Source organism: Phytophthora sojae, assembly GCF_000149755.1.
Source record: "Phytophthora sojae unplaced genomic scaffold PHYSOscaffold_5, whole genome shotgun sequence".
Taxonomy (NCBI): domain Eukaryota; phylum Oomycota; class Peronosporomycetes; order Peronosporales; family Peronosporaceae; genus Phytophthora; species Phytophthora sojae.
The window spans coordinates 4922815-4935487 of NW_009258119.1; the positions used below are offsets into that span (position 1 = coordinate 4922815).

The window sequence follows — 12673 nt, forward strand, 5'->3', positions numbered from 1 at the left end:
ACCGATTATGTTGATTGCATTTCAACAACAACTATCTCAGTGGTTGAATCACCAAATCGTTGCTTCAATGAGGACGCTGGAGAATTGAAACCAGTCGCGGTCAGTATCGATGGATACCGGAAGCCATTGCCAGGACAACATGCACCGATTACTTCTTGTTGTCAGATTTGTAATGTCAAGTATAGAGACAAAGATGTGATTAATGCTGCGATTGATATTGCTGCGCGTCGCAATGCAGTAAAGTTATCACCTGAAAACATTGATTTTATTAGATGCTCCCCACCGCGTAATAATGATAATAGCTCATTGTCGGCACTAGAATTAAGCCTCATCGTCCGCGATGTACAAGTTCACTATTGGAGCCACGCAAATTCTTGCTTTAAGCCTACGCGCAGAACACCGAAAGCATCTGTCTGCCGCTTCTTCGGTCAACCCATCACACTGCAGAACGGAGAGGGTACAAATTGCTCTCATCTATGTGCGCTGACGAACGGCCGAGAAGTTGCAGCACCAATGGCCGCTTTATATATTCATCGCGGTAGTCCATTTTGGTTCTCACATGAGCATACGTATGTGAACCTCGAAAAGATGCTACAATGTACAAATTCACCGACAGTTGAAATTACGATCCCCGACGATATTAACTCGGATTCAAACGGGCACGTATCGAATGGTAAACGCAAGCTAAGTATGTACTGGAAACGACAAAAAGAGTTAGATAACGTCAATTTTATCACTATTTGTGAATGGTACCACAGCGGAAAGAAACAAGACGCCGATGGGGCGCTACACTTTGAAAAAAAATGCACATCGGCAACTTTTCATCATGTCAGGAAAGCAATTGCCAGATCTTAGCGCTAACACATCTGATACTGACAGAAAGTTTTACTATTTGGTGCTTTTGACACTTTTTAAACCACATCGAGAAGGTAGAATTGTTGAAGGGTATCCAAACGCTGAACGCGCTTACATTGGGTTTAAATCCACGTGCTCAGCTCTTGAACAAACTCAAATGAGGGAATTCGAAGAGAAGTGGATAGATTATTACAGGTCTGAAAAAGAAGAGCAAGAATCACAAGAAGACATTCTGCTTCGCACAAAATCTCCTTCGAGAGCTCCATGGCAGCCCTACGATCGAGAAACAGAAATAGACAATGACAACTTTTCCGATGCGGCAAGTGGCGACGGCGATAATAGCGACAACGAGTTAGAAACATACATGGATCAAATAATCAGCGAAACATTGTACACGTGTTCTATTGATGCAGTTCAGAATTTGCGCTCCACAATCAACAACACATGCGATAATTACTCACAACCAGCCGAGGCTTTTGTACCCGCTTACACATCATTCGAAGACTACACCGAACACGTCACTTCATACAACAGTGACAATTACACATCAACAGGAACTAGCGATTTCATTGCAGCTTTTCCTGAGGCCAAGACAAGATTAGAAAGACTCCAGGACTGCTTCGAAGCAGTTCCCTGGAGGCCTGATCAAGCCACAGCCACTTCGATAAGTTCTATACCTGCCTTTCTTAGCATTGAAACGGTCTCAAAGGCCTTTAGCTTCAACTTTTGGCAGCACGCGATATTTGAAATTGCAGCGAGGCATCTCCTATTTGCATACTTGTCAGATATCGAAGATGCTTTACAAGAACCATTATTTCCAGAAGATTTTGTCTTGCAGCCCTATGCTATCAAGAACAGCTTATAGCGTACGTCGGAGGAGAAGCTGGTACTGGTAAATCACGAGTAATTCTCACACTACTACTATTTGCCGAGAAGTGGGGTCGAGAAGGAAGCGTTGAAACCCTTGCCTTTACAGGAGTGGCGGCAATGAATATAAAAGGCAGAACAATACACTCCGCACGCAACCTTCAGCTAAACGGTACACAATCCAACTCTCCTCCCAGTTTGTAAATGAAAAATGTTTTTCAAAAGGTGGTATTAGTTATAATGGACGAAATATCTATGACAGATCAAGGGTTACTAGGTTCCGCTGGCATGACATCACGAGCAATGTCCGATCAACCCCACAAAATAATGGGCGGAAAGCATGCCATGTACTTTGGTGACTGGTTACAGTTACCACCTGTACGTGGAACACCATGTAAGTTCTAACCAGTTTCTTATTAGTATCTTCGTTTGCTAATTGGCAATTCATATCATTCCCATGGTCGCAGGCTTTAAACCTCCACCTCTAGCAGCAAGCACCGCTAGGAATGTTGGGTTTAAAGTCCACAACTCCATCAACTTTGTCATCTTTCTCACCGAAAATATGCGTGCCAAAATCGACCCAATCTACGCAGAAATTTTGAGTGAACTTCGATGGGGTAGACTATCAGACGCTCACCGAAAATTATTAAACTCCAGAGTATTTACAGACGCGCGACGTTCAGTGAGTAAAGCTGGTCGTTCTCCGGATTCCTATTACAATCCTGTTCTTGTCGCCACTAATGCACTACGATGTGCAATAAATGACACAATGACAATCCAAGCATGTACAAAGACTAACAGTACGACATACGAAATCTCGGCAAACCCGACACCTCGATCAAAGGCAATCTTCAACAAAATAGTTAACGCAAACGACGATGAAACTGACCGAATTCCAATGAAATTAATCTGCTTCATTGGTATGCCAGTAATGATTACAAGAAAACACCCCGCTCTAAAAGATGCAAACGTTATTGCTAATGGAACAACCGGAATCATAGTAGGTTTCGCGCCTCCACTACAAGAATCTGCATGCCGTAATAAACTAGTTCATGGCACTATCGTAAAGAGGTGCTTAACCCCCCCCGACCTAATTATCATTCGCGTTCACGACTGCGAAAGCACATTGGTAGATGGATATCCTCCGGGAACTATCGGAATACCAGTTCTTAACGCACAGATTAAGCTGTCAAAATTCAAGAATCTATCTCGTTCATCGATTTCAGTTCGTCAATTTGCAATAGTGTCAGCCTTCTCCTGCACAGCTGAAAACCTACAAGGGAAAACCTGCAAGGATGGCGTTACGGTAACACCCTTAGAAAGACCAGGAATGCCACATCAAACTCTCTATGTTGCACTATCACGAACGACATCACTGCAAAATCTAACACTTACCGAAGATATCACACCAGAATACATGCAGCAGTTCCAACCTCCTCCTACGTATGTAGCCGAAATGCTACGACTCCAAGCTCTCATAGATGTGCCACCATATATTCCTTCTGAAGAGCTCTTAAAATGCAGTATCTGGCTGGAGAAAAACAACATACATACAGCAACTTGAAAAAATAGCCGAATATAAAAAATGGACCCACTCGATCCCGATCTGGAAAGCGTACCAGCGTTGAAGTCGGCGTCTTTGCTGTTGTGAGGGGCCGCTACTTATCTGCCATGGATGTCTGCCGCGCGCAGGCCCCAAGATTTGCCATAATGATCACCACCTGCCCCCAAGCTTCGGAACATACCCACCAAGCCTCCGAGTCCCAAAAGACATCCAAGAGGCCTTCGGGGTCAGTCACGGGGTCATTTTAGCCGCCAGCACGTTCGGGGACGACGTCCACAACCTGCCAAGCAACCAGCGGACGGGTAGCTTCAGTGCGAGCAGAACGTGGCGAGTCGAGATGTCCACGTTTATCATGGACGCGATGGAGACCCGGTGGTCCGCTGATGTTCGCTGGCGTGGCGCATTTCATGTTGGGGTTATTCTGCCCTAATTGCCAGCTCATAAGGCACGGCCTCATGCATGCTGTCAGCTTTCCGACCGAAACCACGATGACTCCTGAGCAAGCTGGAGAAAGTTACCGACTCTCATCGCTCATGTACCAGTGCATCGGGCTCAGTTTGAGCGCCGACAGGTCTAGCAACATGCAGTTGTATCGGTAAAGCTAGTGTTGGTCCGCATCGGAAAGTTATCGCCCACATGCAGTAGGTTGTTTTCTCCCTGCCTACCATTCAGCAACAGCAATTGAAATAGTGATGCTACGGTAACAAATCCGGAGTAATAATGAATCACCTTGTATTATCGTGCTTTGCATCCAGTATTTAGTGTTCGTATTTAGTGGTAAATCATAGAGGCTTTGAATGCAAGTTGCTCAAGTCGTGTTTCAAGCCGGTTTAGCTCCGAAATGACACTTTCTAGGAGTGCCAAAAGGATGCTAATCCGTACTGGATGTGCTAGATCATACAGGAGATGGTGTTTCCGCACTACTTAGTGCTGATTAACCATCCACGACTTACAGCAATTCATACCTGAGTACGATTTATAGATAAGTCGTGCTCGATAAGTCGTACAGTTACAGGCCAAACTCGCGAAGAAGTCTCGTTGGATGACATTATACTGGGTTGCAGCAACTCACGCACCATGGAGTACTGTAGACCTTGACAGTTTTTCTTCCTGATCGTGGGGCGAGCAAAAAAAAAAGATAGTAACAGAAATAGCGATAACAATATCAGTTTCAAAGTCAGTAACTAATAGCGGTTGCAATAGCGGTGGCATTGACAGTGGGGCAGTTGCAGTGGTAGCTGGCAGTGATCGTGACGCAGGCGAACAATTTCAATAGCAATATACCGAATAAGAATTATTGTGCCTTTCACTTATTCTGCCGTGATAATTCTGGCATAACTCTAATCCGTTATCGACCTTAATTATGCCCCGAGTTAGCTAATGCCCATGTTAATTCCGGGTCGTCCCTCCGTGGCCGAATTAGGAACGGCGATGGTGAGGCCGACTCAAGGCGGGATAAGCTAATCCAGCCTTCGTTAGGCGGAAACAGAGCGATTGGCGGTTTCCTATCCGCCAATCCATGCCATTCTGCTCGTATCTCCGTCGATTAGCTCTCAAATGCTGATCGCGGATGTTAGGGGAAGCGCCCACAATCTTAGGCAGAATTAGCACTAAATAAGCATTGATCACCCTTTTATGACTCTAATTCCGCCTGAATTAATAGTTCACCCGCCAAAATACGTGAAAGACACAATACGTCATATTGATACTACTTACGCAGCAATACAAGTCACACACATTATTTGGGAAAGAGGAGAGTGATTTACAAGGGTCTAGAGGACGATAAGATCATCGATAATGTTTGGATCGCGTCGTTTTCACCACGGTGGGCGGCGATACTCAGATGGCATCTACTTATAAATTTAGTTTGAGCAAGCCATGAAATGCCTCGTGATATTATGCAGCAAGTCAAGCAGTATGGAGTAGATTTTGGCAGTCTTTCTCAGGCATGAAAAGAAAGCAGGAGCAATATCATTACAGTGCCATTATCAATGCTGAGATCGTAGTTGTAGCGTAAATAACAACGGTAGCGGTAGTGGCAGCAGATAATAAACCGTCGCAGTAGCGATAGCAGCAGATACGAACAAGCAATATCAATGACAACATTACTATGACATCATTAACAGTAGTGAAATAGTAGTTGTAGTAGCTGTAGTACAGCGTTACAAAACTGTTCGGTGCGTTTGCCTCCGCTTAGAGACCCGCACGCGAAGCGCGCCCCAGTTTTATTCATGAAAACCAGTAGCCGCATTGCTGGTTGGGTTACTCGGAAACTAGCCGGTGGTGGGAAGTAGATCATTGCTCTCTGAAACCAATGTCAAGAGTGCAATCTATTCACGCACAAGTATGTGTCTGTTTTTAAGTAAGTTTTTTTGTTCGGCGTCTCCGTGACGGGACGCAATTTCTACTGAACCACCAGACCATGGCGACTAGAAGAGAAGGAACTGAGGATACGTTCAATGAGTTGGTGGCGCTGCTGCGACGCAATGAAGGCGACGAGAAACATGCGGCGGACGTGGAAATGGACACGCGTTGACTGTTGATGATGGCACGCGACGCCTACCTGCGAGACCAATTAGTTCAAGTTCAAGGAGTTCGGCGGGTCACACAAATCGCACAAGCGGCTGCACGCTTGGTGACACAGCGCACACCTTCTACGAGCCCTGGGGAGAGCCGGGCTCCTGGGCTCTTGGGTGAACCCAAAAAGTCGCGAGCTCGGGCTCCTGGGCTCTTGAGTTCAATAAGTTAAGTGAAAGGAGCCCTCCAGAACTGTGAGCCCTCGTTAAGGGCTCCCTCACCTGTGTGAAATATCTCGCTGATGATTGGCCGTCATTGAAGTATCTCCAGGTTCTAACCTGAAAAGGCATAGGAAAGAGGGCTTCTCCTTGAGGGGAAGGAAGGACTATCGGCGACGCTGGGGTGGCCTCGGAGCGGCTGTACACATATGAGCGGCGCGAGATCTTCTAGTGTGGCGATCTTTGAGCCCGATCTTCTAGCGTGGCGCATCGATTACGCGAAGTTGCTCGCCTTAAGTCTAGGTAAAATTGGCCAATCAGATATTACTATGAAGAGCCCGTCATAGATTTGAAGCTAAATTTGGGGAGCCCTGGAGGAGGGCTCCTTGATCTCGTACTTACCAAAAGGGAGCCCATTTTGTGCGACTTTTGGCTCTCGTTTTAGGGGGAGCCCACTTTTGAAGTAGACGGGCTCGGGCTTGTAGAAGGTGTGACACAGCGTATCTGTGCTGGGTACGGAACTCATAACTCGAGGGCATAATTGCTGATGTTGCCTAACACTTTGTGGTAATAACAAGGATTCTAGGGAACCTGGCACATTCGGAACGAGGTCGACTAAGTGCAAGCTCCTGTGACAGGTTAGTTGCAACACCGTGTCATATCTGTGAAGTTCTCCTCATGTTTTTTATGTCGTAGATGGAATTGTGTTTCGCACCGGCATCAATGTCCGCTCTCAATGCTGCTGCGGAATACCCACGCGAGTGGCGACAATGAGCTGATGAGAGTCAGTGCGGCAGCATTGCTAGCATTTTCAACGCAGAATCAGTGCCGGTATCCCAGTTCTGCTAAGGTTACTTGATGTAAAGCAAGCGGACGGTGCCGCCACGGATGTTGCGCTCTATGCGGCGGCAACACTTTGGAATGTATGCAAAGCTCCTGCGTTATTACTGAAGCCAGAGGTGCGTGTTTAAGCTTTCCTGTGAATAACCAGGAGAATCGTGATAGGTTTGCCTGTGTCTCGCAGGACAGACTATCTACGGGATTTTAAAAGACCAACTGACTCGTAAGCTTAGCAATCTGCTAGTCGCGCCGCTAGAGCCGTTCCAGCTCTATCTAACCCCGACAGGAGAGCGCGGTATGCCGGCACTTCTCGAGTTTGATGGGGAAAACCTTAATGTGCTGATCGCAGCTTCCATATCTACACAGCTCAGTGTAGTGCTGAGTATTGAGAACTATACTGGACGGGTTCGCTCTCTAGCGGACCAATTTCGTCCCAAAACGCCCCCAGCCTCTGCTGTAGCAACGAGAAATCGCGCGCAAGGGTTGTCTTCGGCGCCACAAGTAGGCACCAGTATTGCCCATTATGACGAGAGTGGAATATTGGCCTCACGAACTTGCGCAATCTGCGCAAAGATCATCCGAGTGTCACGAAGATCGTCTAGACGACAGCTTTCGCTGCTGTGTTCGCGAGATGGTTGCGGTCAAATGTTCCACCTCAAATGCAGCCGCTGGGCAAGACTTTCAGAAGAGGCTATTGCTGCCATTATAGCAGAATCAGGAAGACTGGATTCGCATTTCTTCTGCGACCTGTGCGTTCTCAAGACACCGCTGTGCTACTGGGACTTCCTCGCCGCGCATGCTCAACATGAGCAGCTTCTGACGGAAAACTTGTTCAAATCCGTTGGAATTTCTCGAGTTCCCCCAACGCCAGCAACATTACCTATAAGCAAGCGATCAAGTTCGAGAAGTGCAGAGATTGAAACACGTCCGCGCGAGTCAAGTCAGCACCAAACTGAAGAGAGCACGGCAATCAAAGGTACCACAGCCTTTGACGAGGAAGACCGGTCACCGTGGCCCTCAGTGATGCTGTTCGACCGCAATGCGAACCTCGTGGGCGTAGGTGACAAATGCTATCGAATTCCAGCAAGCAGCCGAGATCCAGAGATGTATATTTGACGGTGAGGTATGTCTTAACGCGAGCTTACCCAGCGACACGGCAGGAGCGCGCAATACCCAAGAAAACGGACGGAGGTAACAACACTGACGGACCCGTTGTGAGCAAATGGGAGGTATCATACGCCCGTCAGGGTGCTCTCGACATCCCCTTGGCACCAGGTAACGCGATATTCTGGCCAGCACCGTTCACGCGGGATATCCTCGCGTTGGAATACTGTGGACGAGCTTGAACACGCATTCCTGTACGAGTTTCAAGGCGAAGAACCGCACGACAAGACCTTCTCAATAGGGTGTAGTCTGCTAGGCAAGGCAGGCCCACTTACCGCCACTGATTCGCTCTTGAGTTCGATTACAACGCAGGGTTTGTGGATGAACTTGACTCCGCGCAAAGGAATCTGCATGAAGTCGTTGGCTGCTCAACTTGGGCAACTCAAGAAGCTTCAAGAAGTGCACATTCTTCATGCGAAGAAGAAGGACAAGCCCAAAGGCCCCCGCAAGCTGCGCAAACCACACTTTCCTGGGCAGCAACTCAACAAAATTGCAGTGGATATGACCTAAGAGCTACCGATAGGAGACCAAAGCAACCCAGAAAAAGCTCAAGAGTCCTGTGATCTTGATATTTAACGTATACAGTGCTGCATCAGTTCTTGACGAGTCACCTTGCAGCTCAACATTTCAAAGTTCTGCTCGCTTACACCTTCAGGGTGATGTCCGTGTAGATGCGCAGCAGGTCGTCCACTGGCCCAGCCGGCAAACTGGAGGCCATGCCGTAGATGGCGCTGCCACCTTCCGGGGATGGGTTGGGGTCTTGTTTCACTTCGTTCACAGCTTCCTCCAGTGCACTCAGGAACTTCTTCGCCTTGCCAATGTGGCGCACAGTCACACACAAGTGCACAGACGTGGGGTGCTGCAGGGGGCTGAGGCTCCAGCCATGCTTCGCCATCGCGTCGCTAACCTTGAGAGCATTCACGCCCTTGTCGCCAGCAAAGCTCACGACCATGGCCTTCGGGTCTCCCAAAAGGTGGATACCGTCGATGCGCTCGATGCCGGCCTTGATCTCGTCCACAGTCTCCAAAATGCCCTTCGTCTTCTCGATGTATCCTTCGTACCCCAAACGCACCATTGAAGCCCACGCTGCAGCGCTCAGCGCTCCAGGACGGCTGCCTGCAAGAGTAGGCGTCGCGTAGAGACCACCGGTCCAGTCCGGGTACGAAAAGTACTGGAAGCGTCGGATGTCCGCGTACTTGTACAGCACCACGGACGTGCCCTTGGAGCCGTAGCCGTACTTGTGCGTATCACACGACATACTGGTGACACCAGGTAGCGCAAAGTCAAACACGGGGATGTCTGAGCGCAGCTTGCGTGCAAAGGGCAGCACGAATCCTCCCAGGCAGCAGTCCACGTGAAGTCCGACGTCGTTCTGCACCGCGAGCTTCGATAGCGCCTCGATATCGTCAATCATACCGTGCGGGAAGTTGGGCGCGCTGCTATACAGCATGATCGTATTGGCCGAGATGCTCCAGCGCACGGCATTCAGATCCACCTTGAGCGTCTTGGGGTCCATCGGCACCTTGATGAGCTTGATACCCAAGATCTCGCACGCCTTGTCGATAGCCGCATGCGCCGTAACGCACGCGATGATCTCGGGCTTGGTGATGTTGTGTTTGTGGCGGTAGTACTCGCGGTGCGTCTTGGTTGCAAGGAAGATACTCTCGGTACCGCCGGAACTGAGGGTGCCGCAGACCTCTTCGTGGCCTCCATTCATGAGTCCGGCGGTCATGGCAATCACCTCGGCCTCGAACTTGTTCACCGCCGGCCACAGGTCGGCGTGCAGCGGGTTGGTCACTGCGAACAGCGCGTAGGCCTTGTTCAGCACGTCCAGGTGCTCCTTCTCGCCGTGGTAGACGGCTCCAGAGACTAGTCCGTCCTTCCACTTGTCGTCGCTGTTGCCGGCCAGGTCCTCCATGAGGCTCAGCAGCTTCTCGTCGTCCATGCCCTTCTCCGGCAGCGCGCGCAGCTTGTCCATCTTGGCGGCCAGCGGGTCGTTGCCCTTGAGCGAGTGCTCCACCTCGCTCTCGATCTTCTTCATCTCGTCCGCCATCTTGGCGGACACCACGGGCAGCTGCTTGAGCGCGTCCACCACGGCGCCGCCCACCACGTTGAGCAGGTTCTTGCGCGACACGAAGCGCAGCCGGCGCGCGCTCTGCGCGATGAAGGCGACGGCGGCGCCCGCCAGCGCGAGCAGCAGCGTGTCGCTCCAGACCGCCTCGAGCACGGGCGCGCGCTGCTGCGCCGCCGTCCAGAGCTGCAGCGCCAGACTCGTGGGGGCCTCCGAGAAGGAGGAGGCGGACAGCGCCACGCGGTAGCGGTAGTAGGCGAAGAGCAGCAGCAGCGACGGCCAGAGCTTGGCGAGCAGGCGGTCCACGTTCAGGAGCGGCCGCAGCGACAGGTACAGCACGGCCGCGGCCACGGCGTAGGCCGGGAGACGCTCCTCCGGCACAGGAAGTAGGGCCGCGTAGGACGGCGGCATGGGGGTCGGAGAGATGGTCTCCGCTGGGTTACAGTTCTTCTTCTGAAATGAGACTTTGAAGGGCGTGGTCGGATCTGTACCGTCAACACGCGTGCCGTCAACTCTGTTTTTAGATCTTGTTTGGGACGGGACTAATCAGAATACCAGATGGCGCGTTTAGTCCGCGAGGACGTTCTAGAAGGGTCTGCACTTGCTACAGTAGTTCCATGCATGATTGAAGTCGTTGGAGTTCCTGAAACCAGCCCTTCCGCTGCTTGCCAGTTGCCTACGGCTCGTTGGATGATAGTGGACTCGGATGTTCAGCGGGACTCATGCTCCTGTAACTCGTGTCGATTTGAGCTCTACTTGATCCTCATGGCAAGTTAAGCTGTCTTCACAGAGTAACTACTTATAGGTTGGTTTGTCAACTCGACGCAGAGAGCCCATTTGCCGGAACTCTATACAATAATGGGAGCGGACTAAACCTCCCACATCTAACACCAGATTAGTCTGAGCACCGCCCGCGCTAGTGAAGCACACCGCTGGGAATACGACTGCGAAGGCACGACCAACCCGTTGAGTCTGAAGCAACACGCATGTGTCAGTCAGACTCATCATCAAACACGATGTTGAAGCTCGTCTACATTTCTGTAATTCCTAAATTTGTAGCTCTTTAGTTTTGGAATCATTACAACTGTCGTATTTTCAGACAGATGTTCGGTCCCGGCGTCGGGCGCCGCGGGCGCGGCATGGCGCCCAACGTCGGGCGCAACGGGCAGGGCCTCACTCTGATGCTGATGCTCGTGCGGCAGGTCCAGCAGCTCGAGCGCAAGCCGCCTGTCACGCTCGGCCTCATGGGTACCCTATCGTACTACAGAAGACACACGACCAGTTCTATATTAACATAACACTCCGGGCGCATTCTTCGACAGCTCTCATGTATGGTATTCACTTCCAGAAGAACCAGACGCCACAGCTCTTCGCCCCATACTCGCTGTAAGTGAACCTCAACATTTACAATGAGCTGAATAAAATAGTGCCAGTTTAACGCTATTGCTCGGTTGTGTAGCTGCCCGGACCGAGTACTGAGCAATTGGGACTGGGAGCGGATCGTTGCGTCGGGTCTTATTCATGTGGACGACTGGCACTTGTACCACAACATGTTAGTTCCTACCCCGCAGAGATTTGCAATGTTTTTACTTAATTCGTCGAGGTCGCTGACGACGGTGTCTTTTTGTGTTGTGCAGGATCTCGTTCTTGTGGAAAGGATACAATCTCGAGTACAAGTTGGGGAGTGTGCGGTTCCTGCTTACGGTGGGGTACTTGCTGGTGCTCTGCCATGTCCTTGTGGTGGTGGTGGCTCTTGTTCTCGCCACGGGGTTCCAGATGCCGGTGCGTCGCAGTTGGTTGCTTTCTTGTTGTGAGCAGACTGACCGAGTAAACTTTTATTTTGTTTTTTTGTAGGCACCACTGCATCAGTGCAGCGTTGGATTCTCGGGCGTGTTGTTTGCATTAAAGGTAAATGTTTGATGCCGTGAATCCGTAGGTGTTGTTGCTCGTGTGTACCAACAACCTGTTCATCGTGTTGACTTGGTAGGTGCTTTTGAACCACAACTCACCCGCGTTCTTCTCAAGTGTATACGGCTTTCAAGTGCCCACAAAATACACGGCGTGGCTAGAATTGGTGGTGATCCACTTCCTGGTGCCACGAAGCTCTTTCATGGGGCACATGTGCGGTATTCTAGCAGGTATGTGCACGCAAAGAAAGTCAAGCTGAGCGTATGATCTGACTGACAAAATGATACGTAACGTGGTCGATAGGTTATATCTTCGTGGATTCACCATCGATGCAGTCAGCTATGACTTCTGGTGCTCGCGTGGTCAGTCGATGGATGCGTTCTCTGGCCGGGCCAATCTCCAGCCGATCGGAGCATGACACACGATGCGCCGCACCAGCTCATTCTTCCCGTAGCTCGACGAGCATGCCAGCCCAACGCTTTGAAACGGACGAGCAGCTAGCCCGTCGCCTACAAGAGGAAGAGTACCAACGAGCCCAGGACATCGCAGCTCCACAACGTGAACAACCTTTACCTGAGCGCATCAGCCCAAGCGAACTTCGTCGTCGGCGTTTGGCTCGATTCGGCAGCTAGGAAGACCACCGAATACATTCGCATAGCCAAAAGATGT

General features: G+C 50.3%; 4 protein-coding genes across 4 annotated transcripts; 3 read left to right on the forward strand and 1 right to left on the reverse strand.

Annotated features, from left to right (window-relative positions):
- Nucleotides 1-5708: 5708 nt before the first annotated feature.
- PHYSODRAFT_334118 (hypothetical protein) lies at nucleotides 5709-5983 on the forward strand (the record flags this gene model as incomplete). The annotated part of the gene is made up of 2 exons (XM_009531369.1): nucleotides 5709-5817; nucleotides 5931-5983. The coding sequence occupies 2 exons, from the start codon at nucleotides 5709-5711 to the stop codon at nucleotides 5981-5983; spliced, it is 162 nt and encodes a 53-aa protein (XP_009529664.1).
- Nucleotides 5984-7884: 1901 nt separating this feature from the next.
- On the forward strand, nucleotides 7885-8535 carry PHYSODRAFT_508277 (hypothetical protein; the record flags this gene model as incomplete). The annotated part of the gene is made up of 3 exons (XM_009531370.1): nucleotides 7885-7967; nucleotides 8081-8193; nucleotides 8291-8535. 3 exons carry the CDS (start codon nucleotides 7885-7887, stop codon nucleotides 8533-8535), a joined length of 441 nt encoding a protein of 146 aa, XP_009529665.1.
- A 30-nt stretch (nucleotides 8536-8565) lies between these two features.
- Nucleotides 8566-10820, reverse strand: PHYSODRAFT_346729 (hypothetical protein; the record flags this gene model as incomplete). The annotated part of the gene is made up of 2 exons (XM_009531371.1): nucleotides 8566-10581; nucleotides 10799-10820. The coding sequence occupies 2 exons, from the start codon at nucleotides 10818-10820 to the stop codon at nucleotides 8669-8671; spliced, it is 1935 nt and encodes a 644-aa protein (XP_009529666.1). The 3' UTR covers nucleotides 8566-8668.
- A 379-nt stretch (nucleotides 10821-11199) lies between these two features.
- Nucleotides 11200-12636, forward strand: PHYSODRAFT_507191 (hypothetical protein; the record flags this gene model as incomplete). Its single annotated transcript, XM_009531372.1, has 7 exons — nucleotides 11200-11344; nucleotides 11419-11482; nucleotides 11556-11648; nucleotides 11734-11878; nucleotides 11951-12004; nucleotides 12084-12234; nucleotides 12308-12636. The coding sequence occupies 7 exons, from the start codon at nucleotides 11200-11202 to the stop codon at nucleotides 12634-12636; spliced, it is 981 nt and encodes a 326-aa protein (XP_009529667.1).
- Nucleotides 12637-12673: the final 37 nt, after the last annotated feature.